This window comes from Pseudophryne corroboree, chromosome 10 (assembly GCF_028390025.1).
Source record: "Pseudophryne corroboree isolate aPseCor3 chromosome 10, aPseCor3.hap2, whole genome shotgun sequence".
In the NCBI taxonomy this organism is placed as follows: domain Eukaryota; kingdom Metazoa; phylum Chordata; class Amphibia; order Anura; family Myobatrachidae; genus Pseudophryne; species Pseudophryne corroboree.
Window position 1 is genome coordinate 380,256,503 of NC_086453.1, and position 13,729 is coordinate 380,270,231.

Consider the following 13,729-nt stretch of genomic DNA (forward strand, 5'->3'; position numbering starts at 1 on the left):
CTGCCCCACCTGCAGTACACATGGTTTTGCCCAACTGCTAACAAATTTGCTGTTGCGATCAACTCTGCATTAGGCCCTGTGTCCTTGCGTGCTGTGTAACCGCTGGGCAGATGTAAGGTGCTGGGGGGTGACCAGGCCTAGCTTTGGGTTCTGCTTCCTCCTCGCTGTCTTTCCAGTGGAACCGTATGTATTTGACAACGCTTGCTGCTTTTACAGATGAAGAACCACAGACAGTAACACACTAAGGAATAACAGACACGCTTCTTCAGTGCAAGAGCAGCTGTTCTTGTAATTCCCTACAGTACTACAGTATATATATAATATATTTACACTTTGGTGACAGCAGCTGTACATACAAAGCATCAGCCCGTGTTACACAGTACAGGGTGATAGGTCTCTGCGCCTTCCGTCTTGTGTTCCGGGGGTCCCCGCTCTCTGCAGTGTAATGTGCATTCCCACTATAACCAGCAGCGTGATAGGGGCCGGTGCAGTTTCTCTTCTAAGAGTACCTGAAAGTTTATCTCAAAACCTCTGAGCAAGCCAGTGCATCAGTGCTTAGCCATGCCAGAGGATACTGCTGTGACTGGACCAGATTAGCGCAATCTGCTCAGTGTACGCTATCTGGACAGTTCCATCCTTGGAACACTCCTCCTAGGCCATGTTTGCTAGTGTCAGATGGAACGCCCCGGTCTATGAGCAATAACCCACAGCCAACTCATCCTCGTCAGTGCCCGAATGTATTTGTCTATCTCAGGCTATAGGATGATCCCAGACATGATTCCTCTGCAGCCCCCCAATGTCTCTATATCTGTCAGGGTCAGTGCACAGGCCTTAGGATGATCCCAGATGTGATTCCAGACTCCCCAATGTCTCTCTATATGCACTGAGCCTGGCAGAGTCCGCTCAGGGTGGCAGTCCTCGGTGTACAGGCCTTAGGCTATAGGATGATCCCAGATGTCTATATCTGCACTGAGCCTGGCAGAGTCCGCTCAGGGGGGCAGTCCTCGGTGCACAGGCCTTAGACCGGCAGTACCAGTTCAGCTGTGTGCGTCTCGCTCTCTTCCTCTTCTACAGAAAGCATGAGTTCATCTACTGGCACTTTGCTGGACTCCTGTTGGGGGTAATGTGAGGCGGACACAGGACTCTCTTTACTGTCACTCTCCAACGTTGCTGATCTCCGCCGGTTAGGAACCTCCGAGATGGACCCCACGAGAACGGTGTCGGCATTCATGATGTAAATCTTTTCTGGGGACAGAAAATGTGATTATTGGGCGTCTGTAGGTGGTCACACTGTTAGAAGACACACATGCACCTGGGCGCACGCAGTATGGCAGGTAGCCCGATATCGCAGGTGCGTGTCCTGAAAATAGCCGCCATAATGCGTCTGAAATCAGCTGGGTCATAATGGCTTAAAGGCGAACCCAGGTGCCCCAATATCAGCAATTAGCAGATGGGTACAGAAAATTAAAGGGACAACTAAAGAAAATATTCTATTTAGATATTAGAGTAAAATGTAATTTCTCACCGATTCGGTTATTGAGGTGGTCTCGGCCAGGCTGGCCATCCGGCTTGTCGTCCGTCAGCCAGTCGCTGTGCGCGATCTCTGACCTTTGATGGGACTCGGGAATAATATTCTGGGAGCGTGTAGAGTTTTGTCTCTGCAGTAAAGTCTCCATGTTACCGTCTTCCCGGTGTGTCACCAGCGTATTCTGCTTTGATACACAAAGAAGGGAGAAACAAATTAGTAAGTATTGCTCTAACACGCGTGTCTCAGGTATGTGGACATTGCATTACCTCCATAATGTGTAAGAATGGCTTCCCCACAGTTATATCATCATTATTACTATTTCTCTATCGTCCTAAGTGGATGCTGGGGTTCCTGAAAGGACCATGGGGAATAGCGGCTCCGCAGGAGACAGGGCACAAAAAAGTAAAGCTTTACTAGGTCAGGTGGTGTGCACTGGCTCCTCCCCCTATGACCCTCCTCCAGACTCCAGTTAGATTTTGTGCCCGAACGAGAAGGGTGCAATCTAGGTGGCTCTCCTAAAGAGCTGCTTAGAGAAAGTTTAGTTTAGGTTTTTTTCTTTACAGTGAGTCCTGCTGGCAACAGGATCACTGCAACGTGGGACTTAGGGGGAAAGTAGTAAACTCACCTGCATGCAGAGTGGATTTGCTGCTTGGCTACTGGACACCATTAGCTCCAGAGGGATCGAACACAGGCCCAGCCGTGGAGTCCGGTCCCGGAGCCGCGCCGCCGACCCCCTTGCAGATGCTGAAGCGTGAAGAGGTCCGGAAACCGGCGGCTGAAGACTCCTCAGTCTTCATAAGGTAGCGCACAGCACTGCAGCTGTGCGCCATTTTCCTCTCAGCACACTTCACTGGGCAGTCACTGAGGGTGCAGAGCGCTGGGGGGGGGCGCTCTGAGAGGCAAATATAAACCTTATACAAGGCTAAAAATACCTCACATATAGCCCATAGGGGCTATATGGAGATATTTAACCCCTGCCTGACTGGAAAAATAGCGGGAGAAGAACCCGCCGAAAAAGGGGCGGGGCCTATCTCCTCAGCACACGGCGCCATTTTCTGTCACAGCTCCGCTGGTCAGAACGGCTCCCAGGTCTCTCCCCTGCACTGCACTACAGAAACAGGGTAAAACAGAGAGGGGGGGCACATTAATGGCTATATATATATATATTAAAGCAGCTATAAGGGAGCACTTAATATAAGGATATCCCTTGTATATATAGCGCTTTGTGGTGTGTGCTGGCAGACTCTCCCTCTGTCTCCCCAAAAGGGCTAGTGGGTCCTGTCTTCATTAGAGCATTCCCTGTGAGTTTGCGGTGTGTGTCGGTACGTGGTGTCGACATGTATGAGGACGATATTGGTGTGGAGGCGGAGCAATTGCCAAATATGCAGATGTCACCCCCCAGGGGGTCGACACCAGAATGGATGCCTTTATTTGTGGAATTACGTGATGGTTTATCTTCCCTTAAACAGTCAGTTGAGGACATGAGGCGGCCGGACAATCAATTAATGCCTGTCCAGGCGCCTCAAACACCGTCAGGGGCTGTAAAACGCCCTTTGCCTCAGTCGGTCGACACAGACCCAGACACGGGCACTGATTCCAGTGACGACGGTAGAAATTCAAACGTATTTTCCAGTAGGGCCACACGTTATATGATTTTGGCAATGAAGGAGACGTTACATTTAGCTGATACTACAGATACCGTAAAACAGGGTATTATGTATGGTGTGAAAAAACTACAAACAGTTTTTCCTGAATCAGAAGAATTAAATGACGTGTGTGATGAAGCGTGGGTTGCTCCTGATAAAAAGTTGATAATTTTAAAAAAGTTATTGGCATTATACCCTTTCCCGCCAGAGGTTAGGGCGCGCTGGGAAACACCCCCTAAGGTGGACAAGGCGCTCACACGCTTATCCAAACAAGTGGCGTTACCCTCTCCTGAGACGGCCGCACTTAAGGATCCATCAGATAGAAAGATGGAAGTTATTCAAAAGAATATATACACACATGCAGGTGTTATACTACGACCAGCTATAGCAACTGCCTGGATGTGCAGTGCTGGAGTAGTTTGGTCAGAATCCCTGATTGAAAATATTGATACCCTAGATAGGGACAATGTTTTACTGTCGTTAGAACAAATAAAGGATGCATTTATCTATATGCGTGATGCACAGAGGGATATTTGCACACTGGCATCTCGGGTGAGTGCTATGTCCATTTCAGCCAGAAGAGCCTTATGGACACGACAGTGGACAGGCGATGCGGATTCAAAACGTCACATGGAGGTTTTGCCGTATAAAGGGGAGGAGTTATTTGGAGTTGGTCTATCAGACTTGGTGGCCACGGCTACTGCCGGGAAATCCACTTTTTTACCTCAAGTCACTCCCCAACAGAGAAAGGCACCGACCTTTCAACCGCAGCCTTTTCGCTCCTACAAAAATAAGAGAGCAAAGGGCTTGTCGTACCTGCCACGAGGCAGAGGAAGAGGGAAGAGACACCAACAGGCAGCTCCTTCCCAGGAACAGAAGCCCTCCCCGGCTCCTGCAAAAACCTCAGCATGACGCTGGGGCCTCTCAAGCGGACTCGGGGACAGTGGGGGGCCGTCTCAAAAATTACAGCGCGCAGTGGGCTCACTCGCAGGTAGACCCCTGGATCCTGCAGATAATATCTCAGGGGTACAGGTTGGAATTAGAGACGGATCCTCCTCATCGTTTCCTGAAGTCTGCCTTACCAACCGTCTCTTCCGAAAGGGAGAGGGTGTTGGAAGCCATTCACAAGCTGTACGCTCAGCAGGTGATAGTCAAAGTACCCCTATTACAACAAGGAAAGGGGTATTATTCCACTCTATTTGTGGTACCGAAGCCGGATGGCTCGGTAAGGCCTATTCTAAATCTGAAGTCCTTGAACCTCTACATAAAAAAGTTCAAGTTCAAGATGGAGTCACTCAGAGCAGTGATAGCGAACCTGGAAGAAGGGGACTTTATGGTATCCTTGGACATCAAGGATGCGTATCTACACGTTCCGATTTACCCCGCACACCAGGGGTACCTCAGGTTCATTGTTCAAAACTGTCACTATCAGTTTCAGACGCTGCCGTTCGGATTGTCCACGGCGCCTCGGGTCTTTACCAAGGTAATGGCCGAGATGATGATTCTTCTTCGAAGAAAAGGCGTATTAGTTATCCCATACTTGGACGATCTCCTAATAAGGGCAAGGTCCAGAGAACAGCTGGAGACAGCTTTAGCACTATCTCAAGAGGTGCTAAGACAACACGGGTGGATTCTGAATATTCCAAAATCCCATTTAATCCCGACAACTCGTCTGCTGTTCCTAGGAATGATTCTGGACACGGTTCAGAAAAAGGTTTTCCTTCCAGAGGAAAAAGCCAAGGAGTTATCCGATCTGGTCAGGAACCTCCTAAAACCAGGAAAAGTGTCAGTACATCAATGCACAAGAGTCCTGGGAAAAATGGTGGCTTCTTACGAAGCAATTCCATTCGGCAGATTCCATGCAAGAATATTCCAAAGGGATCTGTTGGACAAATGGTCAGGGTCGCATCTGCAGATGCACCTGCGAATAACCCTGTCACCAAAGACAAGGGTGTCACTTCTGTGGTGGTTGCAGAAGGCTCACCTATTAGAAGGCCGCAGATTCGGCATTCAGGATTGGATCCTGGTGACCACGGACGCCAGCCTGAGAGGCTGGGGAGCAGTCACACAAGGAAGAAACTTCCAGGGAGTATGGACGAGTCTGGAAAAGTCTCTTCACATAAACATTCTGGAACTAAGAGCAATCTACAATGCTCTAAGCCAGGCGGAACTTCTCCTGCAAGGAAAGCCGGTGTTGATTCAGTCGGACAACATCACGGCGGTCGCCCATGTAAACAGGCAGGGCGGCACAAGAAGCAGGAGTGCAATGGCAGAAGCTGCCAAGATTCTTCGCTGGGCGGAGAATCACGTGATAGCACTGTCAGCAGTGTTCATCCCGGGCGTGGACAACTGGGAAGCAGACTTCCTCAGCAGACACGATCTTCATCCGGGAGAGTGGGGTCTACATCCAGAAGTCTTCAACATGTTAATAGACCGTTGGGAAAGACCAATTGTAGACATGATGGCGTCTCGCCTCAACAAAAAACTGGACAAATATTGCGCCAGGTCAAGAGATCCACAGGCAATAGCTGTGGACGCACTGGTAACTCCTTGGGTGTACCAGTCAGTGTATGTGTTTCCTCCTCTGCCGCTCATACCAAAGGTATTGAAGATCATACGGCAAAGAAGAGTAAGAACAATACTAGTGGTTCCGGATTGGCCGAGAAGGACTTGGTATCCGGAACTTCAAGAGATGCTCACGGACGAACCGTGGCCTCTACCTCTGAGAAGGGACCTGCTACAGCAGGGTCCCTGTCTTTTTCAAGACTTACCGCGGCTGCGTTTGACGGCATGGCGGTTGAACGCCAGATCCTAAAAGGGAAAGGCATTCCAGAAGAAGTCATTCCTACCTTGATTAAGGCACGGAAGGAAGTCACCGTGAAACATTATCACCGCATTTGGCGAAAATATGTAGCGTGGTGCGAGGATCGGAGGGTTCCGACGGAGGAATTCCAACATTTCCTGCAATCAGGATTATCTATGGGTCTCAAATTGGGATCCATTAAGGTTCAAATTTCGGCCCTGTCAATATTCTTCCAAAAAGAATTGGCCTCTGTCCCTGAGGTCCAGACTTTTGTCAAGGGAGTACTGCATATACAGCCTCCTGTGGTGCCTCCGGTGGCACCGTGGGATCTAAATGTAGTTTTAGATTTCCTCAAATCCCATTGGTTTGAACCATTGAAAAAGGTGGATTTGAAATATCTCACATTGAAAGTGACTATGTTACTAGCCCTGGCCTCTGCCAGGAGAGTATCTGAATTGGCGGCTTTATCTTATAAAAGTCCTTATCTAATCTTCCATTCGGATAGGGCAGAACTGCGGACTCGTCCGCATTTTCTCCCTAAAGTGGTATCAGCATTTCATCTGAACCAACCTATTGTGGTGCCTGCGGCCACTAGCGACTTGGAGGACTCCAAGTTGTTGGACGTTGTCAGAGCCTTAAAAATATACATTGCAAGGACGGCTGGAGTCAGAAAATCTGACTCGCTGTTTATATTGTATGCACCCAACAAGTTGGGCGCACCTGCTTCTAAGCAGTCGATTGCTCGTTGGATTTGTAACACAATTCAACTTGCACATTCTGTGGCAGGCCTGCCACAGCCTAAAACTGTAAAAGCCCACTCCACAAGGAAGGTGGGCTCATCTTGGGCGGCTGCCCGAGGGGTCTCGGCATTACAACTCTGCCGAGCAGCTACGTGGTCGGGGGAGAACACGTTTGTAAAATTTTACAAATTTGATACCCTGGCAAAGGAGGACCTGGAGTTCTCTCATTCGGTGCTGCAGAGTCATCCGCACTCTCCCGCCCGTTTGGGAGCTTTGGTATAATCCCCATGGTCCTTTCAGGAACCCCAGCATCCACTTAGGACGATAGAGAAAATAAGAATTTACTTACCGATAATTCTATTTCTCGGAGTCCGTAGTGGATGCTGGGCGCCCATCCCAAGTGCGGATTATCTGCAATACTTGTACATAGTTATTGTTAACTAATTCGGGTTATTGTTAAGGAGCCATCTTTAAGAGGCCCTTTCTGTTGTCATACTGTTAACTGGGTTTAGATCACAAGTTGTACGGTGTGATTGGTGTGGCTGGTATGAGTCTTACCCGGGATTCAAAATGCCTCCCTTATTGTGTATGCTCGTCCGGGCACAGTACCTAACTGGAGTCTGGAGGAGGGTCATAGGGGGAGGAGCCAGTGCACACCACCTGACCTAGTAAAGCTTTACTTTTTTGTGCCCTGTCTCCTGCGGAGCCGCTATTCCCCATGGTCCTTTCAGGAACCCCAGCATCCACTACGGACTCCGAGAAATAGAATTATCGGTAAGTAAATTCTTATTTTATATGGCACCCACATATTACTGAGCAATGTACAGAATTATCTATTCACATTTATTCCTATAGCGCACGTTTTATTTTTCTCTTGATATACATTGTTACTGTTTGCATCTCAGTGTATCGTCCATTGTCTGCGTCCCCTGGTTATGGTACAGTGGGGCAGATTTATTAACCTGGAGAAGGCATAAGGAAGTGATAAACCAGTGATAAGTGCAAGGTGATAAACGCACCAGCCAATCAGATCCAAACTGTTAATATACACATTGGAGCTGATTGGCTGATGCGTTTATCACCTTGCACTTATCACTGGTTTATCACTCCCTTATGCCTTCTCCAGGTTAATAAATCTGCCCCTGTGTGCTCCTATAAGTACTGGGGGAGACGGGGGAACCAGTAAAGTCTGTAGTGGTGATATTACAGCAGTATGGATGGTGTAGTGGTTAGCATTACTGCCTCACAGCACTGAGGTCATGGGTTCCATTCCCACCATGACCCTAACTGTGTGGAGTTTGTATATTCTCCCCGTACTTGCGTGGGTTTCCTTCGGGTGCTCCGGTTTCCTCCCACAATCCAAAAATATACTGGTAAATTGGCTCCCAACAAAAATGAACCCTAGTATGCATGCACATGTGATAGGTAAAATATAGATTGTAAGCTCCACTGGGGCAGGGACTGATGTGAATGGGCAAATATTCTCTGTACAGCGCTGCGGAATATGTGTGCGCTATATAAATAACTGATAAATAATATTATGCTGAATGTCTTAGCATACAGTATACTATGGATTGTGCAAAACTGGGAAATACTCACTGCAGAAAACTTCAACGGGAAGAAGTCTAGAGGAAGAAACAGACAGACGGGGTTATTGCAGGCATAGCAGCTTATGTTATGCACACCCTGCAACATATACCCCTCTGCCCTGCACAAAAACATATACCCTTCTACCCTGCACAAAAACATACCCTTCTACCCTGCACAAAATGTGTCGCTACCGGACACACCACTCCATTACTTCCTGCAGTCACCTGAGCTGCAATCCTTACTAAGACCGGTCCCTTCAGCGCTGTACCTGCAATAGCTAGCTATGTAGCAGCAGAGGATAATAGGGTCATCTTCTTATGGGGGGCACGTACTGTCTGTCTGAGCTGTACACAGGGGTGGATTGGGAACAAAAAGCGGCTCTGGAAAAATTTGTACTGGTGGCCCCACATGGGCAGCACCAGAAGTGTAAGGTCTAGCCATGGGCCGTGGCAGCAGCACCCTCCCCCCAAGACTTTCCAGATAGAGGGGATGTCCAGCACCAAGGGGGAAGTTAAAAAGAAATAAAATTAAATATTATGAGCACATTATATGATACATCTTCAGAATTTAGGAAACTATATAATTCTTTAGAAAGATATATTTTCTTGCTTATTACACCAACCGTATCCCAATCACTATTCACTCAATCTTATATGTCAGCCAAGCAGGCAGACAGAGCGTACACTAGATCATCTGCAATCACAGGCTAAGTGGCAAAGTCATTTTCATATATGCAAATTGTCTGGCATCTTATTCATCATGTCTATAAATAGGACCACATGTCCTCAAACAAAACAGGCCCAGCGGGTGCGTCGGCCCACTGGGAATCTTCCCTGTGAACCCTATAGCCAATCCGCCTCTGGCTGTATGTGACTGTGGTATATTATACAGAGTAGAATGTATGCCTGTATGTGCAGCTTGCGTGGTTATTGCGCCTTGCATGCTCCTGAGCTGATGTTACACAAGTGCAGATGATGCAGTCACGCCTCCATTTGTGACTAAAGATGCGTAGCTGGGCGTTCTCACGTAGGCAGAGTTCAGTGAGGGCGTCCACGCAGCGTCAGCCTCCGCAGAATTAGCGGAAATACCCTCTCTCCAGGTTTATCTTCTGCAGCAAGAACAGGCTGCTGCAAGTGTGCAATGATGGTGGTGACCAGCGCCAAATCCAAGCATATGGCTAGACGGTGGGTGAACCGCAAGATGCGTACAACCCTGCAAACGTTTACACTAGCGCATACTGCTTGCCCCATTTCTCCTTCATCCACTAGGGGCCACTGGAGCGTAGTTACAATGGGGAAATAGTAGGCAGTAATTGGGAGCTGGCACTTTAAAAATTCTCACACTGTGGCTAGCTCCTCCCCTACTATCTCCCCTCCCAGCCAGTCTTAGTTAGTGCCCGAGGTGAGCTGGTTCACTTGGGTTTAGCTGAAGAAATTTTTCCTTTTTTCTTTATTATTTTATTTTTCTTCACACACACGCACGGACTGGCAGCTCTGCCACTGCCAGTCTGCACCGCGGGAGCTGCCGGCGGGGTCCCATCGCAGCTGCGTGCGGCTCGGGATGGGCCCCGGCTGAGGGAGACGCTGAGCTCTCCTGAGTTGGCCGGACACCGCTGCGTGCGGCGCGTGTCTGGGCCACTCCATCCAGCAGAAGATTCCGGCAGCTGGGCAGCAGTAAGTATATGCGGCCGGACACCGCTGCGTGCGGCGCGTGTCGGGGCCGATCCACCAAGAACAGCAGCAGTGGTGAGTGAGCTGTACTTTATTTGTGGTGGATTTATGTTTTTAGAGCAATGCACTGTTTATTGTTGTACAACCCACTCCAGAAGGGCTCTCTGGGGCTGTAATGTACTGAGTGCTTCATTGTATCCTTACCTGTTCCTCCTTATGGAGAAACAGACATGATGAATGGGGGAGGCTGAGTATGTGATATACAGATCCCCTGCACAACCCTGACTGACAACGGGGTGTGTGTCATTCTGATACCATGATCATAATGGGGCATTGTCTATAAATTGGTGCGGCCCCCCCTCCGCTCCCCACACCACCCGCACGGATCCCCGCTCAGCGCGACTCAGAGCCGGCACAGGGATCCCGCTGGAGCGCAAAGCAATTTTTAAATTTGGCGCCTTGTACGGAGGGGGCGGAGCTAAGTCCCGCTCTGTAGAGCGGGCTCAGCGCTCCCTGCTCCCCGGCGGCGACTCGCGCTCTGTACAGCGCAACACTCCCCGGCGGCGGCTCGCAGATACAGGGCTCTACTAGCTCTGTATAGCGGGCTCCCCGCTCCCCGGCGGTGACTCGCAGGTCCAGCGGAGGGTACAGGGCGCTTCCCGCTTCGTTAGATATAGGTTTTCAATAAGGCGCCATAACCGGGGGGCGGAGCTAACTCCCGCTCTGTACAGCGGGCTCAGCGCTCTCCGCTCCCCGGCCACTGTTATAGTGTAGTGGCCATTTATCTGAGTTTAATGCACAGCTCAGACAGGTGGTGCTGGTGAGAGTGTAATATACACTATGCAGTCAGAGTGGCTCAGCACTAATCCAGTTATCCATTATATTGATTTTATCTCATAGCCCAGAGGAGTTTCACTCTGGCGGCCATTTCCTCCCTGCAGGGGAAACCTCTGCCACATCCAGGTACAGACCTGGCTTCATATTTGCAGTGTCTCCTATAGCCTAGTGGGCTAATCTTGCATACTCAGAGACAAATAGATAAGGTCCCATGTATATTGGATGTTCAGTTATAAGAGTTAACACCGCCTTGCCACATAACATTTCTCCCCAGCTTTTATCACTGGCTAACCGCCATTTGGGTGACCATCCGGGTTCTCCTTCCCTTTATTATTCCTTTATGTCACTTGTAATTTGGGGAATGTGTGTGGCATCAGATAGTAGCGGGGACATCTGAACACAGGGACCAGGGTTGTGATCCCAACAAAAACCTACTTTAAAGCTCCTACTCTGTCACTGCAGGTTATACTGCAGACATTACATAGGGCTACGCATCTTTAACCCACCTTTTCTCCTTTCGTTCATATCACCTGGACAGTCAGAGAAATACCTGTTAGGTGGGGATTGTGCGGGGCAGCCATCTCTTCAGCCCTCAACGCAGGGCGGGGTGTTGCCTTCCCTTTATTATTCCTTGGTGTCACTAGTTACTAATGCTATTTGTAATTTGGGAATGTGTGTAAGGCATCAGACAAATAGCGCTGTAGCTCAGTACGCTAGTAGCGGGTATCTGAACAGAGGTTTGAATCCAAAAAAAACAAAAAAAAAAACAACAACTTTAAGGTGAGCTCCTATAGCCTAGGGCTAAGACTCCTGTCCCACAGCGCAGCGCTACTGGTTCAGGTCTCCGCTGCTCCAGAAAGTTTATTTGAATCGTGTCGGTCACACATTATAGTGCAGACCTTACATAGGGCTGTGTTTATTTAACCCACCTTTTTCTCCTTTCGTTTGTCTCACCTGGGATAGTCAAAGAATTCCCTCTTAGGTGTGAAGTATGCGGTGGAGCCATCTGCAGAGCCCTCCACGCACCTGCAGAACACTCCTGTTTGAACAGCTCAGATTATACAGGTAATGTCACTCTTAACCAGAGACCTTATACGTCATTTCACCTCTCCAGGTTTCTAAAGGAACCTTGCTAACCTTCCATGTTACAATACTGATGATGTCTGTTTTCTGTGGAGTCTGAACCAGTGTCTCAGAATATCCAGGTGCATTATACAGCAGTTCGTCTGATACTGCAGGTAAAGGAGGCGGACACGTCAGGTCCATCAGGGTACAACGCCGATGACGAAATGACAGCGACTGATCCAGTATCGGATGAGCTGGGCAGGCTCCGGTAGACACCCGAATACACAATTTCAGGTATCAAACAATGTTTGTTTTCCTATCCTTTCCCCGCAGACGGCAGGAAATGGTATCAGTACCTCTCCAGGGTATACCCCTCGATGTATCGCCGGTCCAACAAGCTGCCGTTTTCCTGAGGCAACCTTGCTCAGGGATCCATCGAACGCACATATACGGCAGCAGGGTTCTACCTTGTCCGGAGCAGGTAGGTTGTGGAACAATTGTCTTATAGGTTACAGGATGTTTCGCATCAGGATCAATTGATACTTTGGTACGGGTCAGAATCCCGATTCTGCTTTATGTTCTTTGGAGGTCTCCACGTCTGCAGACTCGGAACCTGCATTTTCGCTTGGGCTGTCTTAACCCGACGACCTCTGGGGCTGCGACTGTGACAGGTGAACATGTAATCCTACGGGGCAGATGGTTCAGGGGAAGGAACTTTCTGCAGGATTTCTTGAACCATTGGAGGTAAGTCCACTTTGCTTTCTCCTAATACTGCCCCAGCTCCAAGACAGACCTTTACCGGTCTTTCCTTTAGATTTTTCCGTGCCCTTTCAAGCTTTCGACTCCACACGGGCGATATCTCCGTCGCCAGGGGATCTCAGGGCAAAAAGCTGAAGCAGAGGTTCAGCATCCTCGGTCCAGTCTGACTTTAAGTCATCCTATACACCTACTACAGGTCAAACCTTCCTACCACCTGGAGGGTCCCAGGGTAGGCGCATGTCGGGGTCCTACGGAGAGTACTGAGAAGGCTTGGGCGGTTACAGACTAAATTTTGGAGTACAACCGTCTCAGGAGTCAAGAGAGTCATACTGCAGTCGGCGCTCCATATGCTTCTAACCGCAAAGGGTGTTGATCCCTGTTTTTCAGATATCATTTGAATCGGGACAGTTCTCAGGCCTTTGTTTTCTTTTCACGTTCTGAAGCCTGTGGGCTCGGCCAGGCCTATTCTGGCCTTAGAATCCTTTCAGTCTGTGATTGCTAGTTTTGGACAAGATAGGGAGTTTTACGTGTCCCTTGTCTGCAGGGAGGCCTGTTTACTGATTTCCGTTGGGTTTCCTCAACGGGCTTTTCTCAGATTCGCATTACAGGATACTCATTTTCACTGTCAGTCCACTTCCATTCGGTCTCTCTTCCACTCACACAGGGTTCAGAAAGATCACAGAATAAATCTTTCCCAAGGGCAGAAAGTACGTTGGTTCCCTAATGGGACAATCTACTACTACTATCCCACTTTGTACATTAGGTGGCTTCTGAATATCCGGAGGATCCAGGAGCTTCTGGTTCGACACGGATCCAAAATTATGCTCCTCGTAGACATTTCTCAACACGGTCCGTCGGAGGATTTTTCCTTCCTCGGCACCAGGTACTCTATTTCTTCAGTCAAGCTGCAACGCAATGACTGGTCGCCTGCATTCCCCTCTGAGCGGGGGACAACAATCTTCTTTCCAGGTCAAGCCGCCAGATCAGACTCCCGGGTGAGGGGACATTTCCCGGAGTTTTGTCAACTGGTCCGCTGTTGGCGGAGATTTCGGATCGACCTCAGGGCGTTCTGACTGACTCTTTAACCCTTT

General features: G+C 49.1%; 1 protein-coding gene and 1 pseudogene across 1 annotated transcript in view; one reads left to right on the forward strand and one right to left on the reverse strand.

Annotated features, from left to right (window-relative positions):
- Positions 1–302: 302 nt before the first annotated feature.
- The window catches only part of LOC134965696 (tumor necrosis factor receptor superfamily member 8-like), a 28,172-nt gene continuing 14,745 nt past the window's right edge, over positions 303–13,729 (reverse strand). Inside the window, exons 7-9 of the mRNA XM_063942008.1 lie at positions 8,317–8,342; positions 1,526–1,709; positions 303–1,245 (exon numbers count right to left, since the gene is read on the reverse strand). Coding sequence (XP_063798078.1) covers positions 1,019–1,245; positions 1,526–1,709; positions 8,317–8,342 — 437 coding nt within the window. The 3' untranslated portion in view covers positions 303–1,018. The remainder of the gene's footprint in view (positions 1,246–1,525; positions 1,710–8,316; positions 8,343–13,729) is intronic.
- Positions 10,164–10,290, forward strand: LOC134967985 (U8 small nucleolar RNA; annotated as a pseudogene).